Here is a 24918-nt window from a genome sequence, read left to right as displayed (position 1 = left end):
CTGCAGTGTTGTGGGCAGGTGTGATGGCAGCTTGGGTGGGTATATCATGCTGGCCTTGATCCAGCTGGCACAGGTAAGCCAGCAGTGACACAGTGTAGTAACTTAAGCACTGTCTTAACACTATTAAATAGATAGCTGAGATCTCTGGAGGGTTTGTACAACCCGAGGTGACATTTCTGTCACTGTATCTTTACTGCAGTTTGCTATCTCTGCTCATTCAATTACAGCTCTTGCAGATAAGTCTGTGCTGTGCCTCAGCTCCACGTCTGACACGAGCCCAGACCTGCTTCCAAACAGATGCTTCTGAGGACCTGCAGGCCACCCAAACGTCAGCTGTTGCTGTCTGTAGTTCATGCCTCCTGTGCTGGCATTAGTCTTTGTGATTTACTGGCATTAGCCAACACGCATGGGAGGGGAATTACATCTCTTGTAAAGTGGGATTTGCTTTGCACTGCAGCACAAAGGCTTGCAAGTTTGGGACTGTAACTGACCTGCCTTTTTCCCTTCTCTGTCACACAGGCAATTCTGTTCCCACTCCTACCCTCTCAAAGTCCTTTCCTGCTATGCTGTAAGCCTGGGATTGCCTTGGTTTCTCCTTCATACACCAGAAGGTCTAGGCCTGCAAGGCAAGGCATTATGCAGATGAAAGCATGTGCCATGTGCCAGGACAACTAGCCTCATCTGGAAGAGGTGCCCAGGGAGGTCTCCAGCATGACCACTTCTGACATTCCCTTTCTCTCTCTCCCCACAGATGCCAGCAAGGATCACCCACAGCAGCAGGCAGGAGTCATCTGGAGAGTGACAGGCGGCCTGTTCAGTATCACCCGGGGAGCTGTGGGGGCCACACTGGGAGGAGTTGCCTGGGTGGGCAGCAAGAGTCTGGAGCTCACCAAAACAGCTGTGACCAGTGTCCCCGCTGCTGGCGTTGGACTGGTGAAGGGCAGCGTCTCAGCAGTGACCGGCGGCGTCGGAGCTGTGGGTAGCGCGGTCGCCAGCAAAGTCCCTTTCACTGCAAAGAAGAAGGACAAGGCTGACTAATTCCTGTCACAGCTCCCTTCCAAAAGATCAACCTGCTCATACTGTCCCCCTGCCCAGCACCTCTTTGAGTTGGAACCAGACACTTCAGGGAGGGTCAAGCACCCGAGCAGACTCTGGCTGCAGCCTGCTCAGCACCGCCTGCCTAGCTCAGAGCTCACAGAGCCACTGTCAATGCCTTTCACTCCCATCACCTACTGGGAACCATCTTTACTCTGGGGACTTTAAAGGTGTGGTTGTCTCTGTCTTGTAGTTTCCTTCCTCTCTTGTTCTTGTAAGCATGGAGGGATGGGAGAAGGCATCAGGCTCCATCTGCCTGGAGGTGGAGGGAGTAACAGGGATGGGGGGGAACTGTGCCTGGTTTGAAGTGTGGTTTGTGTGGTCAAATTCAACTTAAGCTGGGAAGATAGCCTCTGAAACACCCCTTCCCTGTGGAAGGTGTGTTTGGGAGGTGTGTCTAGCAGAGAACTGCAGAAGTCCAGTCGACGCAAAGGAGAGATACTGTGAAGAGGGGGAAGCCTCCCTCTTGCCCTGCACCTCTTACCTTTTCTTTGCAGGGCCTATCCCCACAAGCTGCTCCCAGTCACTTACTCCCCAGCTGAATTGAACCCTTCAGAGAGGGAACCCTCAAGCTCAGTAGAGCAGCTCTGGGGTGATGCCTCACCAGAGCATGATATATCCCAGACCGTCAACTTCTGCACAGATTTTCTTGGTGAGGAGGAGGAATATGAAAGCTGCTGTATGTTCCCATTTGGGGAAGGAGCTGACAGTGGCACTCGCCAGGCCTCTGTGATATTGCAGTACAGCCAGTGATGTTCCACAGAGAGACCAGGCCTTTTGTTTGACCCTTGAAGTCCTTCCAGTATCCCACTCTGTAACAAGGGCGTTTTATCTATTGGCCACACTCACACTCCACAGACGTCACTAGTAACCAGGAGCAAGTGTGTTCCAAAATGCCACCCAAATTCTGCTGCAGGGATGGAGAGGAAGCTGAGAGTCTTGCTCTCCCCACAACTCAGTACCCTGGGAGTGGAGGCCTGGGTGTGAGTGGGCTGCACCATGTTGGAGAACACTTCCCAAAAGGCTGAGCGTGCTCCAACAGCAGTTAGCCTGCAAAGGGCACCAGCAACTCCTCTTCTGCACGCTGCTCCTGCAGCCCCAGCCCAGCTCCTCTGAATGACCACGTTGCACTAAATAGCCCACCCATAGTCGTAGTGCCGCAGAAACGCAGACACCTGCATCCATCTGGGAGTCACAGCCATCCTCAGCCTGGCCTGTGATAATCCAAGGGCCATGTGGCATTGTACACACACATACAAACACAAACGTGCACTCCCTCCCTCCCTCCCTCCCTCCCTTCCTCCCTCCAAGGTCCCCTGTAATTCTTGGGATGAGGAAAGCCACAGGCTCCACCATTAACTCTGCTGCTCCTGACTTTGGCAGGTGATTTGCTAGGTCTGTAGGTGTTGGATGCATAGGCAAGTGAAGCAGTGCTTGTGCTGTACTTTATAAACGTGCATCTGTGTTACTGTGTGTGTGTACATGTAAGTCCACAGGCATGTCTTCAGCCAGGGAAACAAACCTGTGCCACTGCCTCAGAGGAGTTCACACAGTCATCTTTGGCACTTTCAGTGTACAGTTTTTATATAGGGTCCTGGTCAAAAGAAAATAATGTTTTAGAGGATGTTTTGCCCTCTGTTGCCCAAGAGCATAGTTTATTGAAACCAAAGGAATGTGAAAAATCCCCTTTCTCCTGTCTGTGCTGTTTGTTTTCTCTCAGCCCTATCTTTTGGACGTTGAAGCCAACTTTCTTGATCTTCATTTCCCCTTGGAGGCTGTTGCACTTCCTGACTGCTCTCTTGTGCTTAGGACTTAGACATCAGGGAATATTTAAGTACAACACACACACACACCCCCGCCACCATTTTTGCTGAATGTTCTTGAGCTTGTGATGCAGTTTTTGTTCTGACCTTTATTAGATCCACATTTTGGGATGTATGTTGCTGTGGCCCTCTGATAATCATGCTGGTGTTAGTTACTCTCCATACCCTTTGCTAGGTAGCCCCTGCTGCTTGCACTGGTAAGAAGCTGCTGATCTCCACAGTTTGTTACTCTTGATAAGATGAGAAAGGTTTGACTTACATTTTTGTTTCTGAAGAAGAAGCAGCATTTGGTAGGTGTGTGTATTTCCTCACTTTGTGCCCTTTGTTCTGGTGAAGGCCAAGTTGACCCTGACATGCCGGTTTTGTCTCTGAAGGCAGCAGCTTCACAGAAAGATCAGGCCTTGATGTGTGCCTGTACTTTGCTGGGATGCTCGTGGCAGTTGTCAAGGCCAGAAGAAGTCTTGTCTGTTCTCCCTTTGTCTCAAGTGCCCTGCAAAGCTGGGGGACAGTTTGCACTGCACAGATCTCTGCTCGCTCCTCTCCCTGAGCACAACTCATCTTTTATTCCAGAACACAGACTTCCTCTGAAGCAAGCTCTAGCCCCAAAGCTGAAAGCTGTTTCTGTGTAACTAGCTGTGTTGTCACCAACCCTCTGAGAAAGATAGCTTCTGGCCAATTGGGACAGAAGAGTCTTCTTCCTAAAAGTCTCTCCCAGGTCTTCAATAGAAGATAGACTCCAAGAACCTTCAGCAGCCAGCCCAGGGTGAGTGGTGGGAGGCTGATTGTGCTTTTGGCTAAATAGTGTCTCACACAGGCTCTTGCTGGGGGAGGCAGTACATCCTGCCCAAGCTCTTGTGTGCAGGCCCTGTGTGTACAGAGCAGGCATGGCAAATGGGATAAAGGTGATGTTAAGGAAGGCCACTGGGGCCCTGAGGGTTACCCCATCTTTCTATTTCTTCTTTTCTGTGCATCCTTGCAGGAAATAGAGTAAAGCCTATCATTTGTCTGGAACTGCCATTCCCTTGTAGGATGCCCTGCAGAAGAAGGGATGAGCTGGAGAGGAGCATTCACAGCTGAAATCGCTGTTCTTACAGCCCAGCTAAAGGACAGCTCAGGGACCATGAGTAGCAAGAGATCAAATTAGCAGGCACGGGTAGAAGATTAAATCTACTCCAAAAACAAGGCCTCACACTGCTAGACAAGCATTCAGGAATAAGTAACTCTCCAAGATACAAAGGCTTTAAGAAAGTCTGTGCTAGGCCTGCTCAGTTCCCCATGGTGACCCAGTCCCAGCCTGCTATTCTGGGCATGTACAGTGCCAGAGCAGAGGGAAAACAGGGTCAGTCTTCCTAGTCTAAAAGTAAAGATGCCTTCTGACAGCTTTGGTTGCAAGACAGTGGGATCTGGATTGGATGGGGAAGCTGTTGGCTCTTGTCAGATGCTCTATCTTTCCTCCTCCAGCCACCTGGGCCACCGGTGCAGCGCTTTTCTCACTGCCCATTCATGGTACAAAGGGCAAAAACTGTGTTGTGCATAAATCCCATGGCTACTGGATGGGGTAGCTTGGTACTAAATAGGAGGGGCTGGCATCAGGGTAGAAGGAAGGATTAAAGGGAGTTGATACACAGATGAGGAGAGAGCGGTGTGACTGGAGGAGTTGAGGAGTGAGGGAACAAGAAAACGGGGACCATGGAAAGAATTTGTTTCTTAGGACAGGTTTTGAATCAGAAGATGAGTGCAATGGAGTTTGTCCTAGGGAAGAGCACAGAAAGGGGAGTGGGTCAATATGGGTTTTGGTGTGTGGTGGTGGTACATGCCTGGCTTGTGCCCTGCTTCCTTAGTAATGATGATTGCTAACAATTTCCATTTTGACAGATCAGTGGATGGTTAAAGCATCAGATCAGCTCCCTTCTTATCACCAACCCTTCCCAAATCTGCCCCAGGCTTTTATCATGATCTCCGCATGATAGGGCTGGGTCTCCCCCATAGTGGAGGTGGGATGTGGCCCTGTTTGCAGTCCTGTGTCCCACCTTGCCTGGCTGTTCCCTGTGCCCAACGAAACATGTCCTGGCTGAAGGGAGACCCACAGGTGCATCCTCTCTTCCCTTTTCCCTGACCTGTCTCATTATCCTTTTCTTTTTATCCCTCCCTTAGCTTTCGGTCTGACCTGTGGATAGAGCTCCCCACGGCTTTTGCTGAGACCTTCATTAAACATCCACACTCACAGTGTCTGGGAGGGCAGAGGGTGATTGCCCCCACAGCCCCCCTGCCTGGGACAGAAGTGCATGTCTTCCACCCCTCTCTGTCCCCTTGTGTTTTGTGTGTGGAAAATCTTAACCCACTTCTTTTTCTCTGCGTTCCCTTGTTGGCTCTTATCCCTGTGGGTGGGTCATTTCCGTATCTCCATTGCAAAGTCATCCTTGTAAAAACAACAGCATGAGTGGGAATATGGAGATGGTTAGAGAGAGCTGAGAGCCCGGGCCCAACTCTGCTTCTGCAGGAGCTGAGGAGGCCTTTGGCAACCCAAAACCGCGGCCACGCGGTCCTGTGCACAGTGCTGGGCTCCGGAGAACACTTTTGTTCTTTATCATTTCATTGTCTGTAATTGGTTTCCTACTGAATTTGTTTGCTTGGTTTGTTTTGCAGTGTGTTTCTGGGAATATTCTGCATCTCTGTATTTTAATTACAGTAAAATTTGAGGATAAAAACTGTGATTATGCTGGCTCTTGTTCCTAGTGGGGGGAAATGAGGGGAGGAAGCACAATTGAAGGAAGATGTTAGAGATTCCTTGGGAAATTAGATCTCTCCCCTAAGGGCTCTAGATGAGGCACCAAGCAAGGCAGAATCTCCACCCCTGCTTAAACTGGGACATAGCTTTCAAGCGTGGTTCAAAAGCCATTTTGCTGCAGGCATCTTTCCTGACTGGAATGGTAAGAACGGTTTGGATAAGACTTCTAAACTCAATTTTCTGTGTTGGTTTAAAGACCAGTTCATAAGAGGGCTTTCAGGTTGGAGACAGCTGGCCTAGCCCTTAAAGTGGGATCTCAGCAGCTGAAGATGGGAAATTTTGCTTCTACAGCCACTGTTCCTTCAGGCAGGATTGCATAGCCACTTTTCCCAGCTGAGGAAACAAATTCTCCTCACAGCAGCCTGCTCGTTCTGCAGGAGACGGGGATTTGCCATCCTTCCCCAGGGCTGCAGCAAGCCCCCATGGAGCAGCCTGACCCTCTGCTGGCTGCCTGGCAGTGTTGGTGCTGGGGAGCACAGCCAGCACCTCCAGCCACCTCATCTGCTCCACGGGCATCTAACCCAGGGCAGAGCCACGCAGTGCTCCCAGGAATGCACAGCCCTCAGGGAGGATTGCAGGCCAGTGGCCGGGCAATGCTGGATCAGCCACGAGACAGGATGTCCCTTTTACTGGGTCGATGCCAGGAACCAACAGCTCAGCATTTAAGTGCTGACAAAAGGATTAATTTAGTAACTAATAACAGGGCAATCAAGCCATTTATTTGGTTGGCATTTTGCTGCCAGCTGCTTGGGAAGAGCAGCACACAGTGCACCAATAAGGCTGTCTGCAGCCACCTCTGCCACCTGCCCTGTTCCTCCGTCCCCACTTGCAGACTCAGCCAGTGTGGCTTGGAAGGCACCGAGCTGGTGGCAGGAGCAGGTTTGGCAATGACAGGCAGGTGAAGACACCTGGGGACGTGGTCTCTCCAGGGGCTTCCCCTATGCCCTCTGTGGGGAGGGAGATGAGGAAAGTGCCCATCCCACAGCAAGTGCACACTATGCCTGCATTCCTCCTCCCAGAGCTGGAACCATCCATGTAGCCTTGCAGACAGCACAGATGAAGTACAGGTGCTGGAGCACCTGAGAAGCTCTCAGGTACTTCACAGCTTCTCACCTTTCCTGCAGCCCAGCTGGTTTGCCAAGCTGAAAAACGCCACTAACAAGCTGCCCCTCCAGACGTCTTGTAAGGGCTGAAAGGATGGTGCAAAATCGCCAATAGGTACAGCTTCGCCCTGTCTCAGACAGCGTGTCCTGTATCCCTGTGTGCAACTGCAGCACCCAGTCTTCTCCCAAGTAAGAGTGGGGCAAAAGGTGGTGGGCAGCAGAGCTTGGAAGAGACCTTTGGAGAGAAGACTTGCCCAGGTAGGTGGGCTGTGGGTGGCTCAGACACCTCTGGGCCAGGAGCGGGCCCAAAGCTGGGAGTGTGCAGCTGTGAGTAGATGTCACAAGTTGTGGTCTCATCTCTCTGTGGGTTGCTGCCCTGCCTGGCTCCAGGAGCAACTGGAAAACTGCTGGGCTACTGTTGTCCTCTGTACCCTGGGCACTGGCCCTGGTGGCTTCCCATCTGCAGCTGCTTGTGGTCTGCAGGACATTTCTCAAGGGCTCAACTGTTGGGACTCTGCCAGCTGGGTTGGAGGAACTGGCCAGCTGTTTCATCAGACAGGGATCAAGTAGACCAGCAATGTCTTGTTTTGTAAGGCTTTCAATGTTCCTGCCCTGCATGCCTGGCTCCCCCATTCAGCAGCTTTCTGATCAGCCTGTCATGGTTGTAGCTGGCATGCAGCTGCCAGATAAATATGGCCATATTTAGTATACAGCCATGACACCTGCCCAGGTGTCTTGCAGGCAGCTCATGAAAGAATACCTGTGTATTGCCAGGATCATCTTGCTCATTCATTTTCATTCTGGCAGTTTCATGACCTGCACCAGAACACCTTCATTGTCCTCCCGGGTAGGCCATGCCAGCATGGGCATCAGCACTGTCAGACATGGTGGGGGGCAGCCTGATGGGAATGGTTTCGCTGTGCTGGTGCCATTAGCACTCTGGAGTCAGGCACTTCAGCAAGTCCCATGCCCCATGCAAACCAACAAGTTTTCAGGTCAATAAATAACCACGGGTTCTTGCTTTTGGCTTAACTGCTTGCATTTTGACACACTCCAGATGCAAAGATGCACACGCCTGAGGAGGTGGCTGCAGCTCCCTGACACCCTGAGGGCTGCAGTGTCTCCTCCCCCAGCCTTGTCCTACCCGCTCCCAGCCTCGCAGGAGCTGGGAAACCAGGAGATGCTGCTGTTTGCCTGGTGCAGCATCCACCCCACTATACTTGCTGAGGTCTTTCAGTTGAAGTTCACCCCCAGGTCAGTTTTATTGCACTTTTATTTACAGAAAACACCGAAATAAAGCATTAAATGTGTTGAGCTTTTACCAAATGACCCAGTCGCTTTTTTCCCTTTTTTTTTTTTTTTTTTTTTTTTGTGGGTTTTTGGCACAAAGAAATATCACAGGTGTTACCAAACAACCATGTAGGAGCAGCTGACCAACTGCCCAGCCCGATAATAGGACTTAAACAGACAGACATGTCACACTAAAATCAAAAATGAGGAGGTTGTTCCCCTTTCAGCTTCCAGTCTAACCTGTTCATTGGGGGCAGGGGGAGTTATTCTGGAGGGGATGACACCATTCATAAATAATATTTATATTTACCTCTTACATTGTAAAAGTAAACAGTGCAAAAGTACAGTACCCCAGATACCCTTCGGTTTGGAAAGCTTGAAGGTTGCTTTATACATTTTGTGTGTTTTGTAAACATTGTTACCCATCCAGAGTTCTAGCTCTTGATTGGAGAGACCCAACTTCTCCTGGCATCCAAAATGTATTGAGGGGCAGCAGACACTTCCCCTGGACTCGGCCTTTGAGATTCCCGCTCAAGGTTTAGTGCAAATTTTGGAGAGAAAAAGACAAGAGAGAGAAAGAGGGGAAACAAAAGGAAAGAAAATAAAATAAGGCATCAGTTAGAAACAGTACGCATCAAAACCAGGCCCGTTGGGGCTGCCTTAGGAGAAGGGCAGGAAGTCTCTCTCCTCTACCAGGCTGATGGAGAGGTTCTTCAGCTCCTCCTCGGAGCCAGCAGTTTTGTAGCCGAGCTGTGCCAGCACCTGTTGGCAGGCGTGCTGGGTGAACGCCACGATCTCGTAGGACAGACGGAAGCGCCACTTCTCCGCTGTCGCCGCCGAGTTGCGCACCGTCCCGTACTTGTGTTTGGAGGAGGACCTGTCTCCTCGGGTGTTGTTCTGTATCCAGCGCTCGACGTTGCTGTCCATGGGGATGCCCAGGAAATCGTAGATCTCCTCAGTCTTTTTCATGGGGTTCCTGGCCAAGTCTTCGTACCGCACCAGCATGTACTTGCCCTTGAGCCATGGTGGCCGATTGAGGCCGGTGGACACAGAGTTCCAGAAGTCCTCGCACACTGTGGTGAGCTGGGTCACGTCCAGGTTGTATGGCTTCCTGCCAGTGCCATCCCAGATCCTCCACAGCCTGTAGGTGTCTCGGAAGGTCTCACTCCGGGATGCCAAGATCCCCCGGGGGTCCCGCACCAGCTGGATGACCTTCAAGTTCAGCCGCGGGTCCTCCACCAGGGCCCGGAGGTCACTGACCTCGGGCACCCGTACGGTTTTGATGGCCACGTGGCCGTGCTCTCTGCAGGACTCAGTGGCCAGCGTCAGGTTCAAGGTCCCACACTTCTTCACGCAGTCTCCTTCCTCCAGGTGGAGATCCACAGCTCCCAGGGACTCACACACAGGTGGTGAGCACAGGGCCTTGCTGGCTCCCCTGCGGAAGAGGCGGTCAGTGGTGTGGTTGACAGGCTGGGGCTTGATGTAGTTCTCCAGGAAGTAGAGGTCGCAGTCATACAGACTCCTCAGCAGGTCTCGGCTGGCCCCCAGCATGACCCGCCTGTCTGTCGTACTCTTGCTCTGGGTCAGCTTTGGGATCAGGGTGTACTGGACGTGGTAGAGGGGCTCAAATAAATAGAAGACATCGAAGTGCTGGTTGAACAGCTGCCCAACAAATGAGGAGCCACTGCGGGTGGTGGCAAGGATGAGAACATGAGTCTTCCTGGAGAGGTTATACGGGAAAGTGGGATTCTCATCACACAGCCTGTCAGCCACATCAGTGTCCTGGCTCAGGCTGCAGTTCACAGGGTTAGGGATGGGGCAGCTGTGGAAGGACTTGGCAGTGAAGGTTCGAATTGCTGTGTACTGGATTGCGATGGATGCCAAGGCGAGGAGGAGTACAGCCTTCCAGGAACATTGCATGGCTGGTCACCTTCATGGAGCTTCTTCGCAGGTTGTCTTGGTATCTGCAACCCAACAGAGAATTCACAAGATGAACATGGACTGCCAAGTATCCAACTGATGCAGGTACCAACAAATGTCCTCCTAATGTAAGTCCATCAGTCATAACCATGTGAATCCCAGTCACACACTGCAGAGCCCCATTTCAGACAAGAAAAATAACAGGCAGAGGCTGGCAAGCCTGGAGAAACATGTCCAGACAGGACTTCAGCCCTCGGGACTTCCTTCCAGGCTGTGGGTGTACATAAATCTTGTGGCCCATAGCTCACCCCATGCACTGCAACCCAGGCAGGGGGATGTTAGAACCCGGCAGTGACGCTGTCTGTCTCTGTCCAGCTGCTGCAAACTCTCTTCACCAGCTCCCTTGCGAGTCACTTGTCACTTGGACCCCAGTGCAGGAGCTGTGGTAGGGAAAGGTCAGGGAATGGTGCTATCTTGTCTCCATCCATTCTTTCCAGCTGTCAGGATAAGGTATGGCCCATCCAGGCCAGCAACCTCCTGCCTAGGAGAGTGGCAATGTCTCTCCTGGAGCTGCGAACCTCTTTGTGCGGAGGAGGTTCAACAGCCAGCTCTGTCTGTCAGCCTCTGGGGATGAGAGCAGCCTGAGCTGTGCCCTCAGCAATGAGCTCACAGGTCTGGTAATATCCTGCTCCACTCTGGGATTCAGGGCTCTCCTATTCTGAGCACCAGAGGGGAAAAACAATACTGGAAAGGAGGAAGCATGTGAAACTGCATCTCTTCTATACCCTATTGCCAACCAGGGCAGTAGCCCGTGGCACCAGGGATGGGTACAAGGAAGAGTGGGGCTGTAGTTGCAAAGAACAACTTCAGTGGTGCTAGCCCTGCCTTGCTGCTGCCCACACATGGGCAAGGGTAGGGGAAACTGAGGAGGACCCTTGGATGGAATACTCAGTGACCATGACGGGAGCGGGGGGAGTACCTGTCATGCCTGGGGAGCTGGCACATTGCTGGGAGGGGATGTAACTGTGGTGGTGCTTCAATATTCCCCCTGTTCATTAACCAAAAAATGTTCATGGACTGCCTGAGGCTCTCCAAAACACAGACATTTCACATCCACATACTACTGCTCTAGGAGGATCAGTGGGGCTGGGAGACAGAACGTAGAGGATGCATCCCAGAAACTCCAAACAAGCTAAAACACCTGTGTATGGGAGACACACCAGTATAAGCAATGGTTTTGAAGTTCCCCTGCACCCATTTTCCCTTGCCCACCTTCCTTCCATGTCTCTCCTCCCACAGTGTGGTACATTCACCTGCCCATCCACCTCAGGCAAACCAAGGGGACAAGACCCAAGTATCTCTGCTCCTCGCCCAGCAGAGCCCAGTGTATCATCACTGCCATGGCTGCCTCTTCCCTGCTCTCTCTGGGTCCCCAGGGAGAGCAACGTGCTGGCCCCAGGCTCACGGTGAGTGCCCTCTCAGCCCCAGCACCAGGTCACTGTGGGTGGGACTGTCAGAGCCAGTGCTATTGCTGCTTATATGAGGTCTCTGGGGGAGACCAGTGGGCCAGCAATGGATTTCAGCATGTGAGGGCTGTTCTAACCCAGAGCACATTGAAATCCCTGATGGGCTTGGGACAGTGCAGTGTTCCTGGTGTATGGTCCCTGCAGAGCCCAAAGCAGCTGCCACGGTGTGTTGTTCTCGTGTCCTCAATGTGTTCCACGCCCTAGGGAGACCCTGTCACCCAGCAAGTGACACCAGGAGGGCAGCTCAGACCTGCAAGTGAGTAAAAAAAGCCTTGCTTTTTTTAAATTAATATTTTTATTGTTTACTGATTGCCCCAGCTGATTTGTGGAGGCAGGAAGCTTCAGGAACTATCAACTCCAGAGACCTGGAGCAGGGCTTTAGAGCAGGACCCCAGGATGGGGGGGCTGGCACGGCTGTTGCATGCAGCCCCCCACTAGCTATGTTCCCTGTGTCTGTGCACTAGGAGCTGTGCTTTAGATCCAAAATGATGCTTTGAATACAGGTTGCTTTCACCTGGACTGCTGCCTGCCAAGGATTGTGGCACACGGCTGGAGGACTGAAGTCAGAGATGCTTGGATTGGGGTTACCCACCCTGCAAAGGGGAAACCCGGCCCCAGTGTCTACATGAGATATTCTATCCCTTGATAAAGTGTTTTTCTAGGTCTGCTAAGGCAGAACAGGACAGGAGAGTCCCTGCTGGCATCTTCTGGCCCAAACGTCTTCTGCATGCTGCCCAGGTGGAAGCTGCAGTGGGAATGCTTTCCTGCTCTCTAGTGATGGCCAACCACACTGCATCCCTCACACACAACCTCAGTTCCTACTCTTTGCTTCATTGCTGATGGATGCTGGAGCAGATGATTGTCCTGGTTATAGCAGAAACCTGCTGCTGACTCCCCAGAAAAGGCAAATCAGAGACCAGATGCTTTCTTGGTCCCAATTCCCACCAGACCACTCACTGGCTGTGATCATTTCAGGTTCTCCACCCACGCTGACCCATTCCCCTTTGCAATGTCCCAAATGGCAGTGGGGAAAAAACGGGGCATTGATTCACCTCCTTGACTGAGCAAATGCTAAACCACAGCCCAGCTTCAGCCTTTGCTGCCCCTTGGTGTGTGCCCTGCCCATCTGCTGAGCTGTAACCAGGGAGGGGAAGATATTGGGAGAAGACTTCCCTCCCTGATGTCTCATCTGTGGCCTTTAAAGCCAGCCAGAGCCTCCTCTCACCTCCCAGCTGGCTCTCCTGCCTCCTCCCATCACTGCCTGTCCCTGAGGGGCTGCAGTTCCTGCTCAGTCCAGCCCTGGGCTCCAGGGACAGTGGCGACTGGCAGCTGGATGGATGCTCTAGAGGAGCTCCTGGGGCAGCAAAAGCACATGGCACCTGAGAGCTGCCAGGACAACTGGGGACCACTTTTACTCCCACTGCCCCTTGTTCATCTGTCAGACAGAGCCAGGCTGGTGTGAACACCTGCCAAGGAGGAGCTGTGCTGGGCTGCACATGGCTCCAAGTGGGCCGGCTGAGCAGTGGCTGCAGCCAACATGCCCCAGGAAGATGTGTCCTGCACACAGGCACAGCAGGACAGGCACTCACAATCCCATTCCTGCCCTGAGGACCCTTGTTCTTAAAATGGCCTGATATCCATGGCCAGCAGCTGGAGAGAAGGCCATGCCCACATGGGGCTGCATCTGAGAGTCCTGTGTGAGGCATGGATCGTTTTGGCTCCTCAGCCCCAGACCATGGGAGTCATCTGATATGCTGGCCTCGTAGATGTTTCTGTGCTAGAAGTGTTCTCAGCCAAAGTCACCCTCTGCTCTGTCTCCAGCTCACCTCCACCACCAAAGATGATGAGCAAATGCAACCCAAGGGTGGGAGCCGAGTTCAGTGTGTCCCTGCAGGCAGCTGGGACTATGAGATGGAGCATGGGGTGGGGGTACATCACTCACATCTTCCAGCCCCTGGCACTGCTGATACTGCAAGGGGCCAGCCAGAAGGCACATGGGCTCTTCTGGGACTGTGCTGGAGCCACCACTGCCTCTTTCCCTACCCTGACCCCCTTGTGGTGACAGCATGACAGACTGAACTCTGCTGCCTTGCCTGCATTTCTGTGCAGCTGCCTGCAGCCGCACTGGGACCAGGCTGTCCGCAAGGGACACACGGCATCCGGCAAGCGTCTCTGAGTGCAGCAGGAGGCCAGCCAGTGCCTGGCACAGGGACAGGAGCATTGTCTGTGCGAAGAGGAAGGTGCTGAGCCTTTCCTCTCCCCTGTCTCACTTCCCACAGCCTTGAGCCTAGAGGAAGGGAAAGGATGGGCGCAGGCAGTGCAACCTCCCCCACCCTGTGCACCTGCCAACAGCAGCGGATGCATAATCACCTGCCTTCCTCTTCCTCCTCCTCCTCCACTGACTCCCAGCACTGCTCTGAGGGAGATGAGCAGGCAAGAAGCCAGCAAGACAGCCCAGGAGTGCCAGGGAGATCGGAGGTGATGAATTAAGCTGAATGGCATCTGTGAGTCACCAGTGCGGTGCGGAGAGCAGGGAATGCGGCCGGCCAGCCATCGTGCAGCAGGGACTGGGACCGGGGGCTCCTGTTCTGGGCATGGTCTTCCTAGGTCTGATGGGAATGGATGCTTTTGGAGCCATGCAGCCAGGCCGTGGCACTGAAGGCTGCACTGCCAGCTGAGTTCAGGTCCTGCCAGGCAGGCTGGAGTCTGTGGGGAAGTTGCAGGGGTCAGTACAACTCACAGGTCTCCTCCACTCCAGAAGCAGCTAGGTGCAGGGCAGTGCCTCACAGCACTGTGGCACTCTCGTCCTCCTGGGGGGCTCCCACAGCATCTCCACATGGGGAGCTGCCTTGATTCCTGCCCCAAGCCTTCCCTGCCGGTTTCCTTGCTGTCCGGAGGTGGCCGTGTTCAGGCAACTCAGGGGTATGGCAGCTTAGGCAGGAGCCCTTGCAGTTACTGATTCTGTTACTGCTGTACTGAAGGCTCTCTCACAGGGCAGTCAAAAAAAAACCTGCTCTTTTTGGTTGCCTTCCAGGCTGTCCCCCTCTCTCAACAGCTCCCCAGAAGCTGTACCCTCAGCCTGGCTGGGCTCATCCTGAGCTCCCTTTCCACTGTCAGGGAAACCTCTCTGCTTCCCTGTGGCCGGAAGGAAGGGAAAAGGGAGCTGAAGAAGATGTCAGGGTCTGTGCAACAGAGGTGCCTGCTCCCGCCTTTGTAAGAGCCCTGGCACACTGGAGGAATGCCTGAGCCTTGCCAGTCCTTCCCGCAGGCCTGCCTGGTGCCAGTCCAGCTACCGGCACCCTCTACCCCCAAAACCGATTCCCGCCAGCAAGGCTGTTTCCATGGAAACGGCAGAGTGACTCAGGACTTTGGGACCAGCTGGAAAACACAACTGCGAGCAGCGATCGCCTGAGAAGCGCCGGGCCGGGCTCTCAGTGCCAGGGAGAGGGGTGGATGACTGCGGGGGTGGGCAGGGCTGCCTGCCCACCTGCCCACACCCTGGGCACAGCCACACCGGCACAGAGGAGCACACGGCACACCCTGCACAAGGCCAGCGAGTTGTGAGGCAAAGCCCCTCTCCTGACATAAGTGGGACTGCAGCAGGCTCACCAGGAGACGCATCCCAAAATGTGACTCATGGAAGACAACCCCTCTTCCCCCTTTCCCTTCCCCCACCCAGAGACTCATGCATGCGTAGTCACCCAGAGAATTCATAGCACCAACTTCAGCGCCTGCTCAGCCCTGCACCTGCACCTCTGTGTCCTGCTGAGCATGTAACACCCCTGCATGCCGTGCCCAGAGCAGTTCGGCTTGTTGAGGGCTGCTGGAGGGGACAAGTGGCAGCCAGCACCCTGCAGTGCCTCCCTGCCCAGCCAGCAGCTCCCTCCTGCAGCCTCAGTCCTCCCCACCTCACCACCCAGGCACAAAAGTTAAGTTGCAGGTTTGCAAAATAACTCTCAGCCCGTGACCCACTGGCAAAGGCCCTAACACATCCAAGCGCTCTCCCACCAAGCAAAAGACTGTACTACAACGTTGTGGCCACTGAGGCAGCGAATACAGGCTTCTGGTGGGGTGCAAGCACCCACTTGGTCACAGTGGCTTAGTCATGCTGTTGGCTCTGCATAGGCTGGCAGACTCCAAACATGCCTGTGGGCCACCCAGCCTGGATGCTGGCTGGCTGCACCCCACCACTCCCCAGAGGAAAGAGACCACTGAAAAAAAAGCAGCGCTGAGCTGTCCCCAGTCCCCTACTTGACTCTGGGCACCACCCAGGGTGGTGAGCAGGGCTGGTCTCTGCCCCCAAGCCTCCCCCTCAGCAAGCCCCACCAACATGAGATCTTACGTGGTGGGAATGAATTTTCAGCCTTGTCTTCTCTTCAGCCACGCAGGATTAGAGCTTTCCTACAGTCACAGCTCCAAATGCCATCTGGGACTCGTGCCTGCCACCTTCCTCGGGTGCCTCACCGTGTGCCAAGTGGAGGTGCTTTGTGCCCCCAGACTCATTCTGCTCTTGCATTCATCACCTCCTGGAGTACTTTTCTTACGATAAGGCACAGGACTCTTGTGTTCAAAACCACCCTGGCACCTGTCCCCTGTTCCCCTATCTCTGTTCTTTCCCTCTGCATTTCAGAGGGACTGACAGATGCTTTAACACCAGAAGATTACTGCCCACTTTGACCAGCACTTAAACAATCACAGGACTTTCAACAGGGAATCAGTCTCTTTCCCACTGGCACACAGCATACACATTTTCAGTTAATTAATCACTACCAAGTAATGCCAACCCCAGCCGGTCCCAGAGTTTTCTTATCGCAACATCCACCTGTGCCTGTTTATCCCTCATCCTCTGAACTGCATCTGCCTCTTCCCGAGGATGCGAATGCCTCAGTAAACCAAATACAGGGGGTTCCGTGCTCTCCACCTTCCCCTGAGCCATCCACCAGCCTGCTGGTGCCTGCTCACTCCCGGAGCACTCCCCGGCAGGAGCTGGGAAGGCTCTTTTGGGATGAACGCGCTCATTTACCACCTCTAAACACCCTTTTTGCAACGTTCCTAACCTAGGGCCGCGTCAAGAGCCCAAATCTCGAACGGCACAGCTTTCCCGTAGGGATTGGTCCATGCTATGGTGCGCGCCCCACTCTGCGAGGTCTCCTCGCCAGCCTGCGCCCTCACGGCCGGTTTCTCAGGGCGCCCGGAGGCTGAGAGCAAACGCCGGGGCATTTGCTCCGCCGGCTGGCGCGGCTACGCGGCCGGGCAGGGCATCTGGCCTCCCTGTGCCACCGGGGACTTACTCACTTGCTCCAGGCGCAGCTCCTCGCCCAACAGCAGCCCAAGTTTCGCGGCAGCTCGTTCCCCCGGGCTCTGGGGCCAGGGCTGCCGTACCCTCGCCGCTAAGGCAGCCCCGGGCGGCGGCTCCCCCTGGTCGCTCGCAGCCCGGGCCGGGGTCCCGCCGCAGCCGGGCTGGGCACCAGCGGGAAAAGTCCTTCCCGCCGCTGCGGGTGACGTCTCGCTGCCTTGGAAAGTTGGTGGCGCGGAAAGGGTTAAGAGAGAGCCCCATCCCGCCGCCCCCGCCGATCTGCGCCGCTCCCCGCCCCACCCCCGGCGCCCCTTACCTGGCGGAACGCGCCGGCGGGCTGCCCCCCGCATCCCCGGCCGCGGATCCTGGGGCGGGGGACGCCCAGCCCGGCCCGGCCCGGGGGCGGCAGCCGGCGGAGCTCAGCGGGCGGCGCTGCGGGGGCTCATCCCTGCCCGCGCTGCCGCCCTGCCCTGCCCTGCCCTGCCCTGCCCGTGCGGGCACCCGCCGAGCGGGGCCGCCTCTCCACGCCCTCCGCGCCGGGCGAGGGGCGGGCGGCGAGGGGGCTGCGCCGCTTCGCTCCCTCCTCCTTCCCTCCCTTCCTCCCCGCGCCCGGCAGCGCGCACGGGCGCACGCAGCACAGCGCCAGGCACCGGCATCGGCTCCGGCACAGCCTCCGCCCCGCGCCGCCCGCCCGCCCAGCCCGGCCGCCGGGCTCCCCGGCTTGCCGAGCAGGAAACTCCCCTTATTTCCCTCCCCGAGTGCCCGGCCGGGCGGGCCAGAGCCCCTCCCGTCGCGGGGGCGGGAGGGGGCCCGCTGAGGCACCCCCGTGAGATGTGTCACCCAGGCTGGCCGCTGATAAGGACGGGGGATCCCTGCGCACCGGCCGGGCGCGGGTCCCTCTCACCCTCCTCTCACCCCACTGCCGGGGCACCAGCAGCCCCTCGGGCCCTGGTAGCGATGATGGTGCACATTCATCCCCACTTTTCCGGTGGCCTTTGCTCGTGAAAAACAATATTGTAATGGGGACTGGTTCTCCAACGCCAAGAATCCTCCCCGTGCCGCCTAAATCAGGGCTCACCGCCACGGGCAGTGTCCAAAACCATCCTCAGTGGTGCCAGTGGAAAAATACTGGCAGGTGATGGCACCTTCCCACCATCCATCCCGCCTCGGAAGGTGGGATAGGACAGAGGAAAAGAAGCATGGGAGTGTGTCAGAGCAGCTGAAGTGGCTGTGCTCTGACAGACACATTCCTCCTGCTTCTGTTCGACCCTAGAAACAGGTCAGACATTTACTTTTGGCAACTTTTGAATGTTTCCCTTTTATCCAGCGCTTGCCAACTAAACTGCATTTTTAGCAGTTTAACTGCAGCTCTGCTGAAATGGCAGCTGCCAGCAAAAGATAGGCTGTGGTTCTGGAGATGCTACAATGGATATTCATTTTTTATTTTATCCCTGGTATATTTGGGGCGTATTTGGACCTGCCTGGGCACTGGGCACAGCAGTTTTCTTCTTACATCCATGTGAGCAACATCCGTCTCCTGAAAAGCCCTGAACTCTGCAAGGAGCTGCCTCCCCACCTCAGGGATTTCCAAATCTTTACCGCTGACTCTAGGATTTGCAACATGTAACTGTGGGATCACAGTACCGGCATGTTCGGCTCAGAACTACCCTTGGCAGAGAGCAAGCTACGAGTAGCAGTGGGACCCAGGTCTCTGTGCTGCATTTTGTCAAGAGAAGAATAAATCCCTGGGAACACTGGTCTTGCCTTCCACTCTCAGAGGCCAGCCAGGCTGCGACAGTGAGTTCAGGGCTATGAGATTTTCTTTAAAACTTGGGAAGCACAACGGAAGATTGTCACGTTTGTTGTTTTGCGTTTTGGACTTACATTTGCTGTTTTAGGAGCACTCAGATCTTGTGTGTCCAAAAATACTGGTATTTCTCAAGTTTATTACAATATCCTGACAGCCCTAGCCCTCTAATCTAATTTTAGAAAACTTTGTAGGGATTTTATATTTATAAACAGTTGGTGCTTAAATATTATTTCCCTCACCATAGCAACAGCTCCCCATTGTAGCATTCGCTATACAGCGCTGTTGCATTGGTGTATTCCTGTTTTGCATGAGAAAGCCCTGAAGCCACTCGCTCTCTTGCTTGTTTTCCTACACCTTGCAGAGGACAAGGACTAAGGCTCCTGCCTGCCTGACTCTTCCTGGAGCTGGGAAAGAGCCATGCCACCAGCTGCTGCTGGAAGCAAGCCGGTGGCCCTGGGGTTTCTGTTGCTGGTGCTTCTCAGGTGATGTGCTGGCTCAGGCCATCCTCTTCCTGCTGATTCATTTGCCATGGTGTAGCCCACCTTGTACCTGTGCAATGGCCCTGAGTGCCACCCCTGTGTGGCTTACAGGCCTTTGACAGCTCCAGGTGCCCATGGCATCCACAAGACCTGTGCTCCCACTTAGCTGCCACCTCCAGCGAGTGGTGGGGAGCAGCTGTGAGCAGGCATCCAGCTGGCCCACAGCCATGGCTGTGCTCCACTCCCACTGGGGGCCAAGGCAATGGAAGTGCAGGAATGGCAGGATTTCAAGGAGTTTGGCCAAAGGGGGCATAAACCAGTCCAGGGACCAGTGCCAGGAAGAAATCAAGGGGCTTGCAGTAAGAATATGAGACCCGCATGCTTCCCAGTCTTTCCAAGGAGTCAGGGTTTGCTCCTCTCTAACACAACACTGAGACGGCTCTAAAGTACATCTGCAGAAATCCAGGGTGTCCTGCAACTTGAAACAGTCCCAGAGATACTTGGACTCCTACCCACAGATGCTGTAGAGGCTGTTTCATACAAAATAAAGCAATTTGAAAGAATGGTGCTAAAAAATGAGGAATAAAACCAGGGTTGAAGGAGAAACAGATGCTTCTGATGATTTCAGCTGGGCATAATCATGTTTTCTGATGCTGACCTGGTATTTTAAGTGTTAATCTAGAGAGATGCTGTTTGTTAGTACATATTACAGCTGTCTATCTCTGACTGTTGTGTATTAAAATATTAATTAGGGTCTATGGTGTGTATTTGTGGTCAGTTTGTTTTCAGAGGGAAGGACTGCTGTGGCTGTATCCTACCCTCATCAAGCAAATTTGGTTCTGATTAAAAGGCATCATTTTTCCCCTGTGCGGCTCCAGGCAGGAGAGCAGAGACTGCTGTTGACTTGGTGAGTCAAGTAAACTCACCTTGTAAATTTTCATCTGAGCCAAAATGCATTTTGAAAATATCCGATTTCCATGCTCTTCAGCAACAGATTTCTGCAAAGGGTTTACATTTTCTTCTCTAAAGGTCCAAAAAACCTACCTTAACAACATGTTTGGGAATATATGTAATAAAATATCAAGGTGGCTGTTAAGGTGATATGAAGGTTACTGTTCTAATCACTCCGAATGCAGTCGGGAGCAAAGTTATGATTCCGTCAGTAACCTGGTCACATTACACACCCCACATATCCTGCACAACGTCGGTGACATAAAGAGCAATGCTTTAAGGCACGTAAATCTAAAGGTAAACTAGAAAACATTATTTGTGTGCCTCAGCACGGCATTGTGCACGTCTGTGTCAGACGGCAGTGTAGTGTTTGTAAGCCCACCTGCGTGCTACGTGGTTTTTCTGCCGGAGGAGGGGAGGCTCTCCCTGGGCTGCGGCGCCGGCAGCGATGCGGGAACTCTCCCGCCTGGCTCAGGCTTTCCGTGCTGGAGGGAAGCGCCTCTCCGGGCCGAGAAGGTAAAAACTTTGCTGCCGTCCCCGGAGGATGGGGAGGTGTGTCGCACAGAAGAGCTGCTGCTGGCTCGGCAGCGGTGGGGCATGGCAGCAGGCTGTGAGCCGCGGCAGGGCTGCGGCGGAGCGGGGAGCCGCTGCCTTCTCCCCGTGCTGCGGCTCCCTTTGAAGGGCTGGAGGGTGCGAGCCTCACCCCGAGGAGTTTCGAAAGTCTGCCAGAAACCGATGGGTTCTGAACTGAAATCGTTCCTAAGCCCCGCAGGAGCGCCAGCCGAGATTTCTCACAGAGTGATTTTTTGATATCTTGCTCTTAAGGGACAAAACTGGAATATTTAGGGACACCTGACTTGCAAAAAATGTTCTTTCTCATTGGCCTTCTTGTAGAAGCTTTAACAAAATACTTGACACTTACCATTCTTCTGTAATTTAGAAGGGCAGAGAAACAGCTCCTGCTATAATCCCTTCTCTTGAGTAGCTTATAAATTCTGTGTGTGCGGAAGTGGCAATGTCCCAAGGATGTGTTTATTTACCCCTGCCTTTCACTCCCCCTTTGTCTTCAGTTTGCCCTCCCAAGAGACACAAGAAGTCAATATAACACATAAGGTAAAGGAAATGGATGAGGACAAAAGTAACTGCCTCAGTGTTACGCACTCACTTTGACATACTCACAGAATTGTGGCTACAGATCAGTTTTAAATTGCTGGGCAGGTGTGATGGGAGAAATTCCCCTCCTCTATACAAAAATAAACTCAATCAACCACCCATTTGTAAAATCCCAGATTTTCGGTGCCAAATAGTCCTTGTGGCTGCTCAGCCTTGCCCTGTGTGTGACAGGCTACAGCCTTGTACCCAGTAATTCCCACACCAGAGCTGTCAGCATGGGCACACCCTTGTGTCAGGAGAGATGCCTTTGCTGCCATAAATGAGTTGTTCCAGAGCTTGATGTGCCTGATGGTGAAACATTCCTCTTATTTCTAGGCTGAAGACATTGAGTTTTGGCTTCCAGCCACTAGATCACATTATGCCTTTGCCTATTAGATTAAAGAGCTATCTGCTATCTGAACTATTTCTCCTGTGTAGGTATTAATAGATCATGATCAAGGCACCTCTTAACCTTCTCTCTGAGAAGTTAAATAGACTAAACTTCTTTATCTCTCATACTGAAGCAGAGTTTTCTAGGCTTTTAATGATTCTTGCTGGTCTCTCCAGCCTGCCTGATGTCTGTTTGAAAGCACACCCCCTACAAGCACAGAGAGCATCTCAAAACTGAGCACGAGAGCAGCTGTGCTAACTCAGCTAAGGATCCTGCCTTGGCTCAGCACACCTGCTTAGCACACCATGACCCATAACAGCCTGGGCTGGTCATCCCCCTAGCATCCCATCTTACTCCTGAGAAACCTCCCAGGAAAAGTTCAAACCTTATAAGCTCCTGGGGTCTGCCTTACTCCTAGCACAGAAAATAACATAAATGGGACACAGTGTAATTCTCCCCAGCTTTGCTCAGCCCCCAGGTCATCCCTCCCAGACCTGTTCCCACCTCCCTTGAGGTGAGGTCAAGTGGAAAATCATCTACTGATGGAGACCCCAAGCCAGTATCAAAAGCCATGTTGGACTTACACATATCTTTGTATTTTTGTTTTCTTCTCTTTAAAGGTGTACTTCAGCCTTCACGATGTTAAATGTGCCCCATAAATCATGCTGTATCCAAGCCAATGCTTTTACTCAGTCTGTATCTTTTGAAATCCCATTTCCTTGGGAGTTAGAAATACAGTAGTAAGTTTAACACTGTTTCTGGTGGTTTTTAATAAAGATCATTCACATAATACAAATCTGCAGAGGGGTTGGGTGTGAATTTATTAAGACACTCCATATTTCACTGGACTGAAAAAGGGGGATTCATGAAAGTGTCAGTGAGGACTGGAGATTGAAAGCCTGGTTAAAGAGCAATTTGTCTTTTTGACAACCCACAACCCTTCCTAACAGGTCCTGGGCCGCTGCCTCCCTGCCAGCCCCACAGAGCCTTCCCAGCTGCCTCACACAGGGAGAAAATACCCTCAGAAACTATCCTCAGTAATCCTCAGGTACATGGGTTGCTTTGATCCCAGAACAAATGACAGGGCCATCAAAGCCAGCCACGAGTGCCACCTTCATGCCATGCCAAGGTAAGGTGCTCCACGCTCCCACACTCACGTGTCCTGAAAATTCCTGTCAGTGATTGAAGAGCAGGGGTCATTCAATCATGGTGCAACACAGCAAGGTCTTGCAGAGGGGAAGGTGACTTTATTATAAAAAATCTCTAATGTGTTTCCCCATTCACATTCTCTTATGTACAAACAACAAGATAGATGTATGTCCCCAAGGGTTCCCTGTGACCCAGAGGACAAGGAATGCTGGTTGCTGGGTCCTCCCTATAATTCCTGTGTTCCTCTTGCTGGAAATCCTGAAGTAGTTTTTTGGGCTGATAGTGTCTGTCTGTTCAGAGCTGTCTTTTGCAACTATGTTCCTACTGGGCTAACAGGAAGTAATAACATGCTGCTGTCTTCTTGCTAACACAGCGTTTGTCCTGAGGCTTATCAGACCTGGGATTGGTGGTGCTCTGCTTGACTAACTGGAAATGCATCCTTGCTTATGAATACAGCCCTTCTTTTAGCCCTCATTCTGCTTTTCCTCCAGTTCGTACACACGAGCTTGCATTTGTCTAGCATCCATACCAGCCTTAGTATTTCCATTAAAGGACTCTGCAAGGACTAAGACAGGAAACAGCCTGCCACCTGCTAGGCCTGGATGCCGCATGTCCTGTGTGTAGGAGGAAATGAGAGCCCTTCCTTGCAAACTTCCAAGGCTGGGATGCTGGCCAGAGAGGAAGGTTTAGGTTCTGCTGGATCTCAAAGCAGGTCTGTCTCAGAATTCAGGCATTTTGGGTCAGTTTATTTTCCCATTTCGGAAAAAAAGGATGCAAGGTCTTAGATTGGATTGTTTGTTACTTGCAATGCTTTGGGGTTTTTTAAGTTGCTGTGAGTATGACCATGGCCACCACATTTGAGAGGGATCCCCACAGAGCAGAGGCATCTTGAGAGGAACTGGCCAGTCCCCAGGAAAACTGCTGCATCCTCTTTGCAGTACTTGGGACTAGAGAAAAGTCTGACTGGAGGGCTATAGTTCTGTCCTGAGATAGTTTTGCCTCTCTTCCAGCTCAGGGATTGCACTGGTGAGGGCATGTCTGCCATAAAGGATCAGGGTGCTTGCCCAGGGAGGGGTTGCTGGCCTGGCCATGCAGCAGCAGGAGGTGATGTGACCCGCTGTGCCCCCAGCCCTGACCCCAAGAGGCAAGGACTATCTCTGGCAGTGTGTCCAGGGCAATGGTACTCCGAGCAGCCCAGAGCTGTGTCTCTCCTGGAGAGCCGAGTGTGACCCACATCACCGGCATGCACAGCATCTGCTCTGCCTCCCCAGCCCTTCTGATGTGGTTGTCACACTTCTGCAGAACCTTAAATTAGCTTGGATCAGTGGAGTCTCTCATTTCATCCTAAACTGCCTGAAGTTCACAAAGTCTCTGCAGGAGCCTGCATATCACTGGGATGCACATGAGTTGGTGACATTGCCACTGCTAGCCCAAGCAGCTCCTGTCTCTCTAAGGACAGATGGGTCCCCAAGGAGACTCTGCCTCCTCCAGCTTGTGAAAAATATGTTCACTCTCCTGTGAAAATTTTAAAAGTTTAATAAAGGACAATAAAAGACAAAAGACAGTAAAGCAAAGATTACGGCCGGGTGCAGCTTGGCACTCAGCCAAGAGCACACCATCGCCTTCGGGGATACCCCTTAAATACCTTTTCCATTACATCAGTCCATTGCATATTCATAGACTTTATGCATAAACTAGTTTACATTTTCCAGGAGCTATTTTACATGGCCCCTCCTTGGGTCTGCTTTTTTAGAGCATGCGTATTTCTTGGCTGTGGTTTTGGCTCCTTCTCCTTATCACTTCCAGTTTGGGCCTTGGTCCATACTTTCTTCAGATTGCAGATGCTGATAGTTGGCCTGTCAATAGCAGGATCTTCATGACGTGTTCACTGGATGTTACCCTGACCACAAAGACAGTTCACTCCTAACTATATCAGCTACCACTACTACTATGTCTAAGTTTTTGTTAATAGCAGAAATAAAAGCAAAGTTATTTTAACATTATAGATATAACATTCATAGTAATGTTTGCAAAAAGCCAACAGCATAATATGTACTTATAACAAGCTACTGCTCAGAGGGTGCAGAAGACTGTGCTCTGAATCCATGTGCAGTGTTGGGTACCAGCCCCATGCTCCTTTCCCAA

At 52.8% G+C, this 24918-nt stretch overlaps 2 protein-coding genes across 6 annotated transcripts in view; one reads left to right on the top strand and one right to left on the bottom strand.

Annotated features, from left to right (window-relative positions):
* The window catches only part of LOC115495502 (transmembrane protein 263), a 200622-nt gene extending 194996 nt beyond the window's left edge, over positions 1-5626 (top strand). For all 3 annotated transcript variants that reach the window (XM_030274304.4, XM_030274305.4, XM_072929967.1), the window contains one exon: positions 752-5626. In XM_030274304.4, the coding sequence (XP_030130164.1) occupies positions 752-1038 (287 nt within the window). In that variant the 3' untranslated portion in view covers positions 1039-5626. The remainder of the gene's footprint in view (positions 1-751) is intronic.
* A 2438-nt stretch (positions 5627-8064) lies between these two features.
* Positions 8065-17528, bottom strand: CHST1 (carbohydrate sulfotransferase 1). Of its 3 annotated transcripts, none has more exons than XM_002200177.6 (2): positions 17158-17528; positions 8065-10063 (listed from the first exon to the last, which is right to left on the bottom strand). In XM_002200177.6, exon 2 carries the CDS (start codon positions 10017-10019, stop codon positions 8760-8762), a length of 1260 nt encoding a protein of 419 aa, XP_002200213.1. In that variant the 5' UTR covers positions 10020-10063; positions 17158-17528; the 3' UTR covers positions 8065-8759. The 3 variants fall into 3 exon arrangements, with proteins under 3 accessions (XP_002200213.1, XP_030130163.1, XP_012429480.1); XM_030274303.4 differs by lacking the exon at positions 17158-17528 and adding an exon at positions 16837-17078; XM_012574026.5 differs by lacking the exon at positions 17158-17528 and adding an exon at positions 16841-17078.
* Positions 17529-24918: the final 7390 nt, after the last annotated feature.

This window comes from Taeniopygia guttata, chromosome 5, assembly GCF_048771995.1.
Source record: "Taeniopygia guttata chromosome 5, bTaeGut7.mat, whole genome shotgun sequence".
In the NCBI taxonomy this organism is placed as follows: Eukaryota; Metazoa; Chordata; class Aves; order Passeriformes; family Estrildidae; genus Taeniopygia; species Taeniopygia guttata.
This window is presented reverse-complemented; position numbering and strand designations above follow the sequence as displayed.

What these genes read in the sequence shown, in the direction of transcription:
- CHST1 (XM_002200177.6), bottom strand. Translation starts at nt 10,019, where the DNA reads ATGCAATGTTCCTGGAAGGCTGTACTCCTCCTCGCCTTGGCATCCATC.